At 52.6% G+C, this 16,846-nt stretch overlaps 2 protein-coding genes across 2 annotated transcripts in view; one reads left to right on the forward strand and one right to left on the reverse strand.

Moving 5' to 3' along the window:
- Positions 1 to 6,708: 6,708 nt before the first annotated feature.
- Positions 6,709 to 13,177, reverse strand: FOXA3 (forkhead box A3). Its single transcript, XM_019754796.3, has 2 exons — positions 12,955 to 13,177; positions 6,709 to 8,467 (listed from the first exon to the last, which is right to left on the reverse strand). Exons 1-2 carry the CDS (start codon positions 13,021 to 13,023, stop codon positions 7,487 to 7,489), a joined length of 1,050 nt encoding a protein of 349 aa, XP_019610355.1. The 5' UTR covers positions 13,024 to 13,177; the 3' UTR covers positions 6,709 to 7,486.
- Positions 13,178 to 13,915: 738 nt separating this feature from the next.
- Positions 13,916 to 16,846, forward strand: part of SYMPK (symplekin scaffold protein) — a 33,667-nt gene continuing 30,736 nt past the window's right edge. The window contains exon 1 of the mRNA XM_019754867.3: positions 13,916 to 14,088. The gene's annotated coding sequence lies outside the window, so the exon portion shown is untranslated. The remainder of the gene's footprint in view (positions 14,089 to 16,846) is intronic.

Here is a 16,846-nt window from a genome sequence, read left to right on the forward strand (position 1 = left end):
GAGCGGGCTGCGGCAAAGCAGGGGTTAAGGGGGGTGGCTGCCCCAGGAGCCCAACCCCCACCCGTAAGGCCTTCTCTGCGACCCAGAAGTGGCGATTTCGGGAAGGGGGAATGCCAAGCGCAAAGGCCAGTGGATGGACGGAGATCGGGGATGATATTTCTGCCACCACAGAGCACTGTCATACAGCTCTTGAGACTCAGGGTTGCCCCAGATCACAGGAAACCAGGTAGCACATCAGCTAAATCCTGACGTCCTTCCTGAACCATACTCTTGGTCACCTACGTGGCCCACCCACACATCTTGCAGACCCACAAATCCCAACTCTCAAATATTAGGGAGGGGGTGGTGGTGGTGGTTTGTCCTCCACATCTGGAGTTCTTAAACCCCCAGTTCTTGAACTGAGGGGTCTCATCCCCTCCCCCAGTCATCCAGGCTCAGGTGTTCAGTCACCCCTGGCACTGCCAGCCTGGGCTCTGGGCAGGGCTGGGAAAACTACCCCTGATTAAATACAACTGGTGATAAGCCTCGGGCAAGGGAGATGCTGGATGGTTCTCCTGCTGTGCACCCCTCCCAGGCAATCTTGTGGCCTTCCCAGACCCAGCTCTGCAGACCCAAGAGCTGGGTAGCTCCCCCTCCCCCATCCTTAGGGCTGGAGGCCTCCAAACACCAGGGCCCTCAGCCCCAACAGGGGCTAAAGAGCTGTGGAGGACACCTGGTCCTTTAAGAACAGCTGGTGGGTGGGTGGGGGGCAGGGGAGTCACCCCCAGCCTGGCCGGTGTGTGTATTCTAGATAGAGGTTGGGTTAACCATTAACAGAGCAGAGGACCTGACCTGTGTGGGTGTGGGGGGCTGGATCAGTCCCCTTCCCCCCAGCACCAGGGTGGGTCCAGAGCAAAGGGGTTGTGGATTTATTTGGGGATCAGTAAGGAGGTGAAGAGGTTTTGAGAAACAGACACAGAGAGACTTAAGGAAAGGTGGGAGACTACAGAGGTGGGGAGGAAGTTGTAGAGAGACCAGCTCACTGAAAGAAATAAGGCAGAAACCTAGAAAGAGGGACCAGGAGCGATCAAGAGACCTGAGATGAGGGAGGTAGAAACAGACAGATGTTCAGAAAAGAGGAGTAGAGAAATATCCAGATACAATAGAGACAGAAGGGGAATAAAGAGCAAATGAGAGAGAGAGACAGACTGTAAAATCAGGGTAAGAGACGGGTTTGAACTAGAACATTCTATGAGGGAGAGCTCTGTGAAGAAGGACAAGGCTCCATCTGTCTTGGTCCTTTGTTCTCCAAGACAAGGCCTGACTCGCTCCTCCTCCAGGTCTCAGCTCAGCTGACGCCTCCAGGAAGTCCTCCTTGACCCCTAGGCTGAGTCAGGTGCCATTTCTGGGCTCTCACAGACCCTACACTCCCCTGTGCCAGCCCTGCGCATTCTTGATCATCACTGTCTGGGGATTGGACTGTCAACCCCATAAGGACAGCCATTGTGTCCCCAGCATCACGCAGCACAGAGCTAATTTAAAGGCTAGATAGATTAATGGGTTCCTTTCCTTCAACAAATTCACCATCCACTGTGTGACAAGCACTGTGGGAGGTACTGTGGATACAACAGGGAACGGAATGCAGCCCCCACTCTCATGGAGCTGACATTCAGGTGAGACAGACAGGCCCATAAAATGTGACAGCCATGGAGTGGTAAGTACGAAGAAGAAAAAAATTAAGCCAGGGAAAGGGAATAATGGAGGTTGCAATTTTAAAGAGGAAGGCAGGGAAGGGCTCACGAGGAAATGACACTAAGAACTGAAGGAAGAGAGGGAGAGAGTTAGGGGTAATCTGGGGGAAGAGTACATGCAAAGGCCCTGAGGTGGGATCCTGCTTGGTTTGTTCCAGAAGCAGCCAGGTGGCAAGTGCAGCTATGAAAAGGGGGAGTCATAAGAATGAGTTTAGAGGGATTATAAGGGAGTACCGGGGGCCATGTAGGCCATAAGGACTTTGAATTTTGTTTTAATGGGAACAGGTAGAGGGTTTCAAGCACTGAGTGAGGCAAATAAAACAGAAATGGCAAAGAATCAGTTGGAATGGACAGCATCTCATTAATTATGTGTTCAGGGCTCAATAGAGGACCTAGCACATACGCCCAATGACAGTGTGTGCACAGTGAATAAGACCCAAACCGACAGAGAAGAAGTCAGAATGACATTAGATTGTACGGATAGACTCTCAGGGACAAGCCAGGTTAAAAACGCCATGGACGCCCAGGGACAGCAGACGCAAACAGACAGCAGCCCAACTGAGAAGTCCCATTTCTTTCACAGCCCTCTCCACCCGGAAAGCTTCCCTGGAACTGGAAAAATCCCCCAGGCCCCCCTGCCTGCCTGGTCCGTGGTGTGCCCACTCACACCTCAGGCAGAGGAAGCTGGCAGGCCCCACAGGAACCTTTCTGTGTGGGGGGAGTGGAGGCGGGCAGGCGGCAGGGACGAAGGGAGAGGAGTGGCGGGCAGGCAGGCAGCGGGCAGTGGCTACACAAAGGCCCCAGTGTCTGCCCTCCTGCCCCTGGGCACAGATATAAATAATATGTACATATACCTTTATATATATATATATATATATATATATATATATATATATATATATATATGTACATACATACATACCAGTGGGCTGGGGGCGGGAAGCTGGGGGCCACACTTCTCTAAGGGCCTGGGCATGGCAGAGGTCTGCTCCTGGGGGGGGCTGGGGGCTTGGAGACATACCGAGATAGTGGCCAAGACTGAGAGACTTGGGCTGAGAGGGACACAGTGACAGAAGGAGAAAGAGAAACTTAGAGAGACAGAGAAAGAAGACTGGCAGAGAGTCCCAAAGTTAGAAATTGGCAGAGAGTAGGCTGACTCAAGCGTAGACAGATCAGGAAAACAGAGAAATCAAACTTCACTGAGAAAAGACAGAAAATGTTAGAGGTAGAGGGACAGTGACAGAATGAAGACAAGGGTCATTCTAGAGAAAGGCAGAGAAACCCAAAGGAGAGGAAGTAGGGACAGAAAGAAACAGAGAGGCCAGCAGACACCCAGAAAGGCACAGAGAGAGAAGCAGACAGACAGGGTTGGGCCAAGGCTAGGGCTTGGAGAGGCCGGTGAGCAGGGGTTGGGGGAGGGTCAGGGCACATCTCCAGTTTGAGGGCACAGCCTGTGGGGCTCTGGTGCAGCCCAGTCCAGGGCAGGCCGAGGGGCAGGGGCGGAGGTGAGGGAGGTGGCCCTTGGGTTCCGGATCTTGGTGTTTACCTGGGGCAGGCATTGCAAACAGGCGCCCAGCCTGGCCCATGGCAGGAGAGGGTGGGATGGGCAGGGCCCCAGCTCTGGCACCAGTGGGCCTGACACGCCCACCTGTGGCCTGGGCGGTGAGTAACACGGTGACACCTGGGTAAATGGTGACACATAGAAGGACAGACACAGTGACACAGAGAGACAGATATAGGCAGACCCAGAGTGTCAAAGGCATAAACAGACCCACAGAACCTAGTGACAAAGACACACTGTAACAGACACAGTGACAGACACACACAGTAATAGACAGCAGGACACGATGATAGGCAAACATGTTCTTAGGCACAGAGACACAGCAACAAGACACAAACAGTGATAGACGGAGAACACGGTGACAGACACAGAAGACAATGACAGAACAGTGACACACATGCATACATAGTGACAAACATAGCAACACCTACAGAAACCCACTGACAGACATTGACACAGAGACATACAGGCATACACAACACGCTAACACACTAACAGGATACACATCATGGAGTTAACACATAAGCCCGTGGACACTGACACCAATGATACTGACACCAGGACACATGTATGACACCCAGTGACATATTGACGTGGACACGAACATACACACTTGTAATCTGCTCAGACTCCTGGCTTCTGGAGTGCCACCCTTCTCTTGTAGCAGGTTGTGGCTGGAGTGGAGGTGACTGTGGGAGGGCTGCGCCCCTGGGGCCCCACTGTGTTGCTGTTGCTTTTCCCAGGTACTAGAACAGCACAGCAGTCAAGGGCACTGACTAGGCCAGACTACCTGGGTTCAAGTCCTAGCTCCCCCACTCACTACTATGAGTGGCCTGGGGCAAGTCCCTTCACCTCTTCCTGACTCAGTTTCACCTGCAATAAAATGGGGGTTGGCAAGGATTTGGTCAATCGATTCTGTAAGGTGCTCATACAATGCCGGACATATGGTAAGCCCTAGCAGCTGTTATTATTTTCATCATCATCTCCTGCCTTCTGATGCAGATGGCCCTCTGCCCAGCACAGAGACCCTGCTTGGCCTTCTGTTTCCCCACCTATGGACCCCTCCCTTGGACCCTGTCACCTCAAGCCCATAAACTGCATCCAGGTCCATCAGTTCCCAGCCCAGGTTTCTCTGTGTCCCCATGGCTATCCCTCCTTCCCTGATTTCTGGCGTCCTCATGTCTGTCCATGCGTCCCACGTCTGACCGTGGTACTTTTCCACGCTGGACGTCAGCCGGCTGTCCCTGAGGTGGGGGTCACACCTGCCCACGCCAGCCGAGCCGGTGGCCACCAGACACCCTTATGGATGGCTCCACCCTCCCCCCAGGACCCTACAACAACACCCGCCCCTCCGGCCACCTGAGGTCCCTACTGGGGCGGCCTGAGGCCCAAGCCTGGGGACAGGAAGCCCCAGGCCTGGCCGCCCTGAAAGCCTCTTTCAGCCTGGGCCTCCTCCTGCTGCCACCGACTCCTCCTGCGGAATAATATTTGGGCTGTTGGCCGGGGGGTGGGGGCCAGATCCGGAGGCCGCCTGGGAGAAGCCAGAAACCGCAGGGCTTCCTGCCTCGGGCCGGCCGACTCTGGGAGAGACCCCCAGGCCCGAGGGAGGGGGGCGGGCGCCCGGGGAGACTGAGGGCCTTTCTCTCGGCCCCAGTTGTTTTTTCCAGGAACCAGGAGGAATTCCCCAGCCTGCCCAGGACAGCGAAGCTGGCGGGACGGCTCCCAGGGAGCCAGCACGGCAGGGGGCGGGGGTGACACGCAGCCCGCAAGGGCGGGCACAGCGACAGAAATAGAGGGCCCAGCCTGTGCGAGGTGGCAGGTAGAGGCGGAAACTTAGGGAGCTGAGGGAAGGAGACCAGAGAAAGAGGAGAGAGGCCAGAGATCCAAAGAAGGAGTGGGAGGAGGTAGACCCCAAGAGAGGAAGAGTTAGAGTCCCCTAGAGAAAAAGAGGAGAGATTCAGTGGCCCAGAGACAGGGAGGGACAGAGTCAAAGCAATGGAGAGAATGAGAAAGAGCAAGGCAGACCATATGGGGACAGATGTAGAGAATGAAAGAACATTTTCAAAAATACCAAGGGACAGAGGTAAAGACACAAAGAGAAGGTTAGGGACAGAGTGATACAGAAAGAGATGACACTAAGAGACAGAAAGATGGACACACAAACTGGGAGAGACAACACACACACACACACACACACACACACACACACAGGTGGATAAACAGCCTTTCATCTTTGAATGACTGAATAAATGAGTGAGTGAGAGAGATCAACAACCAAGAAAGACAAACGTGACATAAGGAAAAGACCATTTCAGACCAACTCTGCCTGACTGCCCCCGCCTGGGTGAATGATCTTGGCCCAGTCCCTTGCTATTCTCGGCCTCAGTTTCCACTCTGTGAAATGAGGGGCGTGAAGTTCACTGTGGTGTTTTCGAGAGAGCCAATGAGGAGAACATCTCAACGACAGACACCAGACTCAGAGCCTAGGGAGGGCCCTGGAGTAACAGAGACAATCAGGCCCCAAACCCAGAGGTCCCCAGCAGCTCAAGGAGGACCCAGCCCCTTCCCTACATACCTGCCTGCAAAAATGACAGACACACACCAGGGCCAGCAGACCCTGCATTCGTTGACAGGCACACAGCAAAAACAGGCATATTATGCAAACACTGGCAGACTTTCTTTTAAACATACAGACAGATGATGACACAGAGATCCACATGAAACACACAGTGACACTTAGTTGCACACTCTCTGAGACAAGGGGTATGCAGACAAACTGACACACACCTAACAGTGAGAGACCCAGGTGTGTAAAAGATCCATACACAACAACACAATGAAGATATAAATGCAGGAGTCTGATATCCCGAGGCACCCACAGTAAACACATACCCAGAGTGGGAATAAACAAACCCAGGGATAGAAACAATTGATAACACCTTATGGGATGTCAGTAAGCACAGTGCTTTCCTGTGACCCAGGGGCATGTGTATGTGCGCGTGTCCACACACACACACACACACACACACACACACAAGCTGCAACACACAGTCTCCTTCAATTAACACCTTGTCTGTCCCTTTTCCTCCTCCCTCGCTTAACCAAAAATTGAGCAGCCCCTGAGCCTCAGAGCTGGAGGTGTGTGTCTGGGGAGTGGGGGTGGGGAGATGGCCTTGGTCACTGCACAGCCACCTCCTCCTGTTGCCCTGGCCCCACTGCTGCGGGGGCTGCTATCTGTGAGCAAACTGTCCTTGGGGTCAGGGACAGCAAAGAGCCAAAGGTCAGGTTGATGCCTCCTCCATCCCCTCCCCCAGAGGCAGCCAGCTCTTGGGGGCAGGAAGGAGAGGGGACAGGGGAATAGCAATCCACGTGTTCAAGTTCCACAGGGCCCACCCGCCAAGGAAAAGAGACATTCCGGAAGAGGCAGAAATGGTGTCTTTAATGTTCAAACACAGCCAGTATACCACTTCCCAGGCAAGAACCAGACTTCAGTAGAATTTCCCCACACCCTAACAGTCCTTTCTGGTTTCTCCTGGACCAGAGGGGGAAATGGGCTCCAGAGAAAACCAAGGAATATTCTCATCTCCATCCGTCACTCAACTCAGCAAAGAGGCAGTGACGCCCTGGCCAACACAGGGGCTATGGTGGCCGTCATGGTGCACAATGGTACATTGGCTGTGTCGGCCAGCCAAGATGGTGGCCATCACAGCACCCAATGGACAAAAAAACATGTTATAAGGGATGGTGGCCAACTTGGCACCTACTTTACCAAGAAGTCCACCAAAAAGAAGTGATCACAGCATCTAATGGGCCAAAGCAGATGCAATTGAAATGGTATCACCATCACGCCCAAAGGATCAGCCAAGAGGAAGTCCATCGTGGTACCCAACAGGCCAACCAAGATGTCACCCCTGGTGGTGGCCATCAGAGTACCCAATGGATCAACCAATAATATCAATCAACAGGGCAGTCTTCACAGTACCCAATGGACCCACCAATATGTCGACGGCATTATCACAGTACCCAATGGACCGACACGATGCCCACACAAACGGCAGTCACCACAGTTAAGTAATAGACCAACCAAGATGTTAACTGGTGGAGACAAGCAAAGTGTCACCAGGAGGATCAGGCCCCAAGAGCCTGATGGTGTAAACTACAGCCATACCCCACCCACCATGCTCCCATGCCCCTGCTAGGATGCGTTAAGCAGAGAGCGGGAATAGAGGCTCTGATAGTAGACCCCAGGCTCCCCACCCTCTGCCCCATAGCCCCCAAACCCCACGTCCAGTTTGGGAGGCGCTGGTGTCTGTTCCGACATCAGGTTGTTGATGGAGAAAGGATGGTTGAAGTTGTAGGGAGCATCCAGCTTCAGCTCCCCTGGGAGCTCCAGGCCAGTGAAATAAGGTGTGGAGGAAGGGGGTGAGCCACAGTCTAGCGCCCCCACATCTTCCCCACCCTGGGCCTCAGGCTCCGGGGGTGGAGGCTGGGGCTGGGGAGGAGAGGTGACCGTGGCAGCGGGGGTGGTGGTTGAGGCCGACCCTGCACTGTTCCTGCTGGTGGAGGTCCCACCGCCCCCTTTCTTCACCTTCTCTTCCAGCTTGAAGCGCTTCTGGCGGCGCAGGTAGCAGCCGTTCTCAAACATGTTACCTGAGCTTGGGTGCAGGGCCCAGTACGAGCCCTTGCCCGGCTTGTCTGGGGAGCGTGCCACCTTGACGAAGCAGTCATTGAAAGACAGCGAGTGGCGGATGGAGTTCTGCCAGCGCTGCTGGTTCTCCCGGTAGTAGGGGAAGAGGTCCATGATCCACTGGTAGATCTCGCTCAAGGTCAGCATCTTGCCCGGAGCCTGCTGAATGGCCATGGTGATAAGCGAGATGTAGGAATATGGTGGCTTGGCGTGTGCCAGGGACCGCCGGTACCCTTTTGGCATCTCTTTCCCATGCACCAGTCCCGAACCCGGGCCCCCGTACCCTGAGCTGCTGCCTCCACCACTGCTGGCACCCAGGCTTGGGAAGGTGGGGCCCAAGGCCGCAGTGGGGGCTGGGGGCGCCAGGGGTCCTGAGGGCAGTGGGGAGGCAGGGAGTCCCCCGGGGGAGTAGGGAGAGCTCAGAGGGTTCAGGGTCATGTAGGAGTTGAGAGGGGCCATGGTAGGCACTGGGGTTACTGGAGAGTAAACCTGTATGGAGAAAAAGAAAGATGGGGAGGGGTCAGTGAGTCCCCACTCGCTGGTCAGCACCCTGGACCGGCCGTGTGTCCCTCAGTCTGCCTGTCTTGCCTCCACTATGAGTCCTTTCCATCTTTACTTTTCTCTGTAGACAGCGGTCTCCTGAAGTCTCTCTCTCTCTTCCCTTTCCTCACGCACAACCCCCCGGGCCCTATTCCCCCACACCCCCATGCTCCCATACACTGGAGCTCGGGCTTTAAGTGGCTCTCAAAGTGCAGTCCAGGACACCCTGGGGTGTCTCCAAGACCTTTTCAGTATGTTCATGAGGTCAAAACTATTTTCATATAATGCTAAGATATTACTAGCCTTTTTCACTCTTTCTCTCATGAGTGTACAGTGGAGTTTTCTAGAGGCCACATGACATGTGACAGTGCAACAGACTGAATGTAGAAGCAGCTATGAAAACCCAGTTGTCTTTTATGGAATGAGATCCAAAAAGGGATCTGCAAAAATGTAACACTGCCACTCCTCTGACTAAATGTTTTGAAATATAGTTATTTTAATAAAAACACATTATGTATCCTAACAAGTTATTGCTATTTAAAAACGAATTAATACATTTAAAAAATTTTTCTCAGCTTTTACTTCTCATGCGGTAACTATTGAGAGACATAATCCACATCAGTGAAAACTTCTTGGGGTCCTCAATAATTTTTAAGAGTGTAAAGAGGTCCTGAAACCTAAAAAACTGATAACTGCTGATTTATATCTAATCTATATGTATACTCTCTCTCCATATTTTAGGTTATAAAATTACAGTTTTTAATAGGTCAAAAATGTTTGACTATCAGAAATCACATTTCAACCTCATATCATCCATTTACTGTATATTATCAAATGTAAGACATCACTGTTTATAAGCTGCAGTATTAAGAATCAGTAAGAATGGAAAAACGTAGTGTCAGTTATAATCCCTAGATACCATTGGCTATAAAACCCATTCCACTTTTGGAAATGTTCAAATGGTGAAAAAATATGCATGAATGAAATACGATAGACATTGCCGTCTCTCTAAATAACCCTCTATATAGTCTTCCATCCATTCAACAAATATTTATTGGCCACCTACTCAGTGCCAGGCGCTGCTCCCAGCACTGCACAGGGAAAGGCACCCTTTCATCTTTACAACCACACCATGTGGGAGGCCCTATTATGATGCCTGTTTTAGAACTGAGCAAGCTAAGGCCCAGAGAGGTTGCCAGGGTCACACAGCAAGAAAAGGGCAGAACTGGGTTTCTGAATCCAGGCAGTCTGGTTCCAGACCAGTGTTCTGGATCATGCTATAAAACAGCAGTGACCAAAACAGACTGAAATGCCTGCCCTCATGGAGCTGACAGTTCAGCAGGAAGTGAACAAGCTAAGGAAAATACGAAGCACGGTGGATGGTGATTTCTCTCTGTGTGTATTTACTCCTTTCAACCACTGTCTTCCGTCCTCTCTCCTTCAATAGTTCACCTGCTCCCTGTCCCTGCTGGGGTCTGATGGCACTGCGGGTACTGCTCCAGCTCTGGCTGGAGCCAACTTTCTTACGAGGCAGTGGGTCCTTTCTCATCCCCTGTCACTGTGAGCATCTGCAGGTCCCAAGGTCCAGAGAGAAAATGGACACTCTGAGAGTCAGGGACAGGTGGCAACCAACCCAGGTCTGAGTTCTAGTGGATAAACTCTCCCCTCTCTCTTTCATATGTCTGTCCACGTAGCAATTTTCTCTCAGGTCTCTGAATCTCCCTGGTGGCTCTGTGTGTGTCTGTCCATTGCCTTCCTTGTCTCAGCATCTCTATACTCCTTCCCTCCCCCCCCCCCCATGTTTATCTCCTCCTACCCTGTCTTTCCCTTTCCCACATTTTCTTCCTTTCTCTCACCCTCTGTCTCTCTCTACCCCACTCCCCTCCCATCTCCCCATTTCTCTTTCTCCCTCAGCACACCTTTGTATCTATCTGCTTCCTTGCCTCAGTATCACCCTCCTCAGAAATCTCACATTGAAATTGGATTCCCAGCTACTCCCCTCCCCTATGCACTGGTCTCCCCCACGGTTGGCTGCTTCTGCCCCCTCCCCAGATTAAGGGAAGAGATGAAGGGAAAAGGTGATGGATTTAGGGGGATCTACAGAGAATTCCTAAATTCCTCTGCAACCCCCCCTCCCATTTTTCCAACTCAGTCAGACTCTCTTGTATCACAGAGGAAGACAGACTGGGACCCCAGGGCCATCCTTTTCTGGCTACCTACCCACCCACCCGGAAGTCCTCCGTGAGGTCTGATCTCTAGAACTCCAGCTGCCCTAATCCACCCTAGGCTTTCCCACGCCCCGGGGCTGGGATGAACCCCCAGTGTCCGGGTCTAAGCCGGATTTCCCTACCAGGGCGGGGCTGAGATTGGGGGGAAAGCCCTCAGGGGACCAGCACCCCCACCCCAGGAGGCTGAAATTTCTCGCCTTTCATTTCCTTATTGTCTCTGGAGGAGGGTGTGACGGAGCAGAGGGAGGCAGTGTGAAGCCAGAAGCCTAGTTTCTAGCCCCAGTCTCTACCCAGGACCTAAAGAAGCCCCCAACACTCCAGGAGGCTTCAGGTTTTTCCTCTCTGACGTGGGGGAGCAGTTGGACCAGCTGATCTGTGGGAACTGGGGGCCAATAGGGTGATACCTTTCAATTTCCTTCCACATGGGGAGCCAGCCTGGGGGTGTTAATATCACCCCAGCAGGAAGGCGTGGAGGGCAAGAAGCACTTTGGGGGACCTCACAGTTCTCAGTAGCTGAGTAAATGTGAATGTTTCTCTCTACCTTGTTCTGACCCAAGAGGAGGAGGTGGCTCAGCTGATGGAAAGGCTGGGGAGACCCTCAGGCAGTATTTCCATCTCCGGTCCCCCACGTCAACTCTTCCAAAATATGCCCCAAAATGCTGATCATCTCTAGACTGTCTCTCAATTTCTGACACAATGTGTCCCCTAAACTTCAGAGTGCCCCAAATCAGGATTCCTCCATCCTAGATCTCCACATTTACTTATAAGGTGTGTCCCCCAAAACACTGATTTGTAGTTGGTTCCCTTAAATCATATTCCCAGACTCTGACCTCTCTGGAGGTTCAGCTGGGATGCCCCAATACCTGGGAGCCTTCACCTCCAACCTGGTCTCTGCCTTCTGACACCTCCAGCTGCCGATCTCCACCTCTCAACACTTCCAATCCCCCCCCTCCCTGGTTGGCCTGCCCCACCCCACGTGCAGCTCACACCTCCACAGCCCCAGGACTGGCCCCTCCCGGGCACCATGCCAAGCCCCGCAGGCCCGGGGATCGAGAGTCCCACATAACAGCATCAAACCCCAGACCCAGGACTCAAGCACCTGGGAGCCCCTGTAACCCTCAGATCTCAGTCTCCTTGTAAAACTCAGACATTCAAGTTCCCCTGCCTCAAGTCCACACTCCCCTTCCAGGTTAGGAATTTAAGTGTCCAGATCCCCCCTCCACTTCACTTTGTTGAGTATAGAGACAGTGAGCTAAGGGGGAGTCCTTGCAGCAAGAGGAATGGGAGTTAGACCCGGGGAAGGACTTTCTGCCTGCTGGGGTGAGGGAAGTAAGAGATACCCTGCCCCCTACTCCAGGGTGGTCTAGTCAGAGATGGGGCTAGTGAGGACATTAGCAATTACTGGAGATTACTGGAAGGAGGATAGGGAGGTGGGAAATCTGAAACCTTCTAGCCTCTAACAGGAGAATCCCTGCTGAGGGTCTCTAACAATTAAAGCAGTGAAGTTCAGTTGGAAGGGGTGAGGGTCAGGAGTAGGGGTGGGGGTGGGGAATGGAAATCGACCCCTCCGCTGCTCTCCCGCTTCCAACTCCGATCTCATCTGGGCCCCCATCTATCTGAACCCCAACTCTAAACCACCTGTTATTTCAGACTACCAAAACCAACCTCCATCTCTTATCCTTGAGCACGAACCCCTATTTCTGACCTCATCTTAGATTGCACCCTGATCCTTATCCCTGAACCCCAATGTCCTAACCCTGAGCTCTCACCTCAGATTTCCCTTAATGGTGACCTCCCTCCTCCGTCTCTTAGTTCGTCTTTTCCCCCAATTTTGAAGCCATTTCCTAATCCTCCAGCTCTGTCTCCTATTCTGGGAGGGTCTGATTCCTAGCTTTGGTCTGTTCATTTTAATCCCTTGGATTTGGGGTCACCAACACCCAGCTCTCACGTTTAAGCTATGACCTGACCCTTACTTAAGTTTTCCTGACTACCATTTATCCCTCACTCCGACTAGCCTGGGGAAACCGCACTCCCATGCCTGGCCCCCGTCCCTGAATCCCACACCTGGTCTCCGTGTCTCTAGTTCCTTTACTCCTCGACTCTATTTGGAGCCCCCATTCGAACCCATACCCCAGTCCTTGCCCTCATTTAAGTCCGCACCCTGATTCCTACCCCACACTTCCCGCTCCGCCATCCCCGAGGACACACCTCGCCGGCCTCCGGGTAGTAGCTCCACTCCGCCAGGTCATGGGCCTCCATCTTCACGGAGCCCAGCATCCCCCGGGCCTGCGCCCCCACCTGCCCCCTCTCCGGCCCGGGGGGGAACCGAGCGCTAAGGATCTCTCAGCCGGCACGGCCCGAGTTCCAACCGGCGCCCGCCCGTCCGACTGACTGCCCAGGGTCCCAGCCGTCCCAGGCGCCGCGGGAGGCGTCCACGCTTTATAGTCGGGACACCCCCCCCCCCCCGCCCTCGCCCGCCCCGGCTCCCCTCCCGCCTCTCCCTGGGCAGTGCGCTCGGACTGGGGCGCCCCCTGCGGGATTGCGAGGAGATAGACCTCAGGCGCCGGGAGCCGCAGCCCGGGGACGTGAGGGCTGGAGAAGGCTGAAGAGTGAGGGAGCTGCTGCTGGGAGACACTGCTGATACTAAGGTCCTCGACATCAGAACTCTGGGGCCCTCTACCCCAGGGGGTTTCATCATCTTGACAGTAGAGGGCGAATAACTAGAACCCAGCACGACCGCCGCGGAAGAAAGGGGCCTCAGAGCGCAGTGAACTCCTTGGATCCAGTCTGCCTCTATAAGGACCGGTAGGAGATCCTCGAAACCACAGTCCCATTAGATGGACTGGAATACTGAAGCTTCCGACAGCTATTAATAGAAATGCTCCGAACTGTCTAAATGGTTAGGAGAAAAGGTGAAGGAAATTGGGGCTTCTGTTCAGACTCCACTAGGGCAACAGACCACTTCCAAGACCTAGGAGCTTCGCCGCCCGTACTCTCCATTCTCTCTAATACCAGCCGTCCAGGAACTCAACCATCATGAACTCCATTTCCCAGAAGTCTCTGTTTCCCTTCCTGTCCCGAGCGTCTGCCAAGGGACTATATTTCCCAGAAGGCACGGCATTCGAACGCCAGAAACGAAGAGCCACCGGGAGTATTCCGGAAGGCCGCTCGCTGGGCTAGAAATAGGGGTGGGGGTAGGCCTACTGCGTGGACTCCATTTCCCGGCGACCTCGCGTGTGTGTGGCGCATGCGCAGTGTCACGGCGGCGAGCGGAAGATGGCGGCGGCGTCTGGGAAGAGGCGCTGCTGAGGGGGCGCGAGGGGGACGGAAGCCGGAGCCGCGGTGAGCTGGGGTGGCGTGGGGGCCCGGGGACCAAGGGAGGAAGGACCCTGAAGCGGCAGGAGCGCTGGCAGAGGGATGGGGGCAGAGGAGAAGGGAGCAGTGACGTTTGGTACTCCAGTTTCTTCCCTTGCTCAGGACTCTCCCGTGGGTCCCTAGTGCCCTTAGGGCAAGGTTCCAACGTGGCCCCCAAGGCGCGTCCGTCCCGCGGCCTTGGCTCTGCCTCTGCTCATCCTCTGCTCATCCTCTGCTCATTCCTCACTTCGAATAGTTGCATTGGTCTTTCGGTTCCTCAAACTCGCCATGCGCCTTCAGGCCTCAGGATCTTTGCACATACTGTCCCCTCTGCCCGCAACATCCTTTTACCCATTCTGCCAGGCTAACTCCCATTCATCTTTCGGGTCTCTGCACCAACGTCACTTCCTCTGCGAAGCCCTCCTTTCCTGCCCTCCATCCCGAAATCCGCCTGTTAAACGCTCTCAGAGGTCCCTGTACCTTTCCTTCATGTCATGTGGCCTCTGATTTGTTATTGTACCTTTGTTTGTTTGACTATTTGATTATGTCTGTCACTGTGAGCTCCATGGAGGCAGGGACTGGGTGTGTGTTGTCACTGCTGTGTTCCCAGCACAACGCCGTCACACTGAAGACACCCAGTTAATGTTTGTTGAATGAATGAAAGATACTCCTGGGGCCACTGTGTATATGAGGGGAGTCGTCATGCCCCTAGGTGGGAGGGAGGCAGTGGTACTCCATAAGGAGTACACCGAAAGGAAGGGGAAACAATGACTGTTGGTAATAGCAAAAGATTGCAAGCACTCCAAATATTTTTCCCTCTTCCACCCCCACCCGGTTTCAAGCCGTTGTTTCTCATTCTAGTTGTGTAGGACACAGCTCCCTGGACCATGCTGGTGTTAAGAGCCTTGTGCTACCCCCAGCTGAGGTAGTTGGTCCCCAGTCGTCAGTCACCTGCTCATGGCAGCTCTGGCCAGCTGCCTGCCACTCACGATGGTCCCAGGCCACTGGCTGCTCATGGCAGCACATGGCAGCCCAGCTCCAGGGAGAGTCGGTGCTCACAGTCTTAGCTGTAGAGGGCTCCGCTCACTGGCCCATGTGGGAATCAAACCAGCAACCTTGGCGTTAGGAGCAGGGGCGCTCCAACCACCTGAGCCACTGGGTCGACCCCCAAATATTCTTTAGTAGGAAGACTCGCAGAAAAAAACTGATAACATCCACATGACAAAATACTATGCAACTGTAAAAAGGAACAAGGAAAATCTCTTTACACTGATATAGAGAATGGGCTCCAGCATACATTAAGTGAAAACAGATGAAAAGGAAGATGGTGTTTAATATATGCTCTTTTTATAAAAGAAAGGGAAATATGTATATATCTTACAAAGAAAATAGAAGTTATAGGCGGCAGTCGGTTAGCTCAGTTGGTTAGAGCGCAGTACTCTTAACAAGGTTGCTGGTTCAATACCCACATGTATTATCATCATGGAAAAAAGGTTCATCATGAAAAGCTTCATTATGTTCTGATGGGGGACAGCAGTATGCTGGTTGTTGGGTGGCCATGACTTGCATGAACAGATGTGGGTCTGTTAATAGAAGACCGGGTCCTATTTTCGGGAAAACACAGTAGGTAGTGTATTAGATGATAAATGCCATGGAGAAAAATAAAACAACGCAGATGGGGAGAGAAAGGAAATTGATATTTGAAATAGGGTGGTCAAAGAAGAGCTCACTGCCAAGGTAGTTGAGCTGAGACCTGAAGGAAATGTGGAGGGAGAGAGCTGTGCCAATATCTGGGAAGAGGAGCGTTCCAGGCAGAAGGAAGAGAAGCACAAAGGTTTTGAGGAAGGGGCATGCTTGGCATATTCATGGGACAACAAGGAGGCCAGAGGAGCTGGAGCAGAGAGAGGAGAGAGGAGCTGGGGGCAGAGATAGAAGGGACCACATCATATAAGGCCTTCTAGGCATTGGTGAGGACATTGGCTTTGACGCCAAGCAAGATGTGGGGGTGACAGGCAGCAGGGATACTAGGTAAGAGGATGTTGGATAGTCATTCGTCCTGCAGACACCCTCAAATTTTTGTTAACAGTTTATGCCGTATCATTCCGATCTTTTCTCATGTATATAAAAATAGCAGCTGTACTTACCTCATGTTTGCTGTGTGTCCTAACTCAAGGTAGTCCTTCCTGTGAGAGAAGCACTGTTACCACCTCTGACTCAGAAGAGAAAACTGACTCAGGCCGCTCTGTGTAGACATACACAAACTTGACAAAAATGAATTGAATTGCACACGTTCTGTTATGTATTACAGCAGGTGGACATCTTTTTATGATGATATTGCACTGAGAGCCACTCATTTTTTTTTGCTGTTTCCTTCCTCTTCTGCTTTTTGGCTTATCCTTTCAGTTTCTTTTCTTCTTCCTTTTTTTAACATATACACATTTCCGTTTCTTTTGTAAAAAGAGAGTATACAGTAAACATCGTCTTCTAATTTGCTTGTTTTCACTGAACATATGCTGGAGCCCACTGATTATCAGTGTATAGAGATTTTCCTCGTTCCTTCTTTTTCCCTCCCTCATTCCTTTTCACAGCTGCATAGTGTTTTATTGTGTAGCTCTATCAGACTTTTTCAGCCAGTCTTCCTCTTTGAGAACCCTGTGGTTGCTAATAGTCTTTTGCTCCTTAGTCCTGTGATTGAGAGCCTTCTTATTTCATAGTTGTGCCACTGTGGCTTTGGGACAGAGCCCAA

This window comes from Rhinolophus sinicus, chromosome 8 (assembly GCF_057876585.1).
Source record: "Rhinolophus sinicus isolate RSI-liver-muscle chromosome 8, RSI-T2T, whole genome shotgun sequence".
Taxonomy (NCBI): domain Eukaryota; kingdom Metazoa; phylum Chordata; class Mammalia; order Chiroptera; family Rhinolophidae; genus Rhinolophus; species Rhinolophus sinicus.

What these genes read in the sequence shown, in the direction of transcription:
- FOXA3 (XM_019754796.3), bottom strand. Translation starts at nt 13,023, where the DNA reads ATGCTGGGCTCCGTGAAGATGGAGGCCCATGACCTGGCGGAGTGGAGC. An exon ending in ACTACCCGGAGGCCGGCGAG is followed by an intron (nt 8,468 to 12,954) that starts GTGTGTCCTCGG and finishes TTCTCCATACAG; the next exon opens with GTTTACTCTCCAGTAACCCC.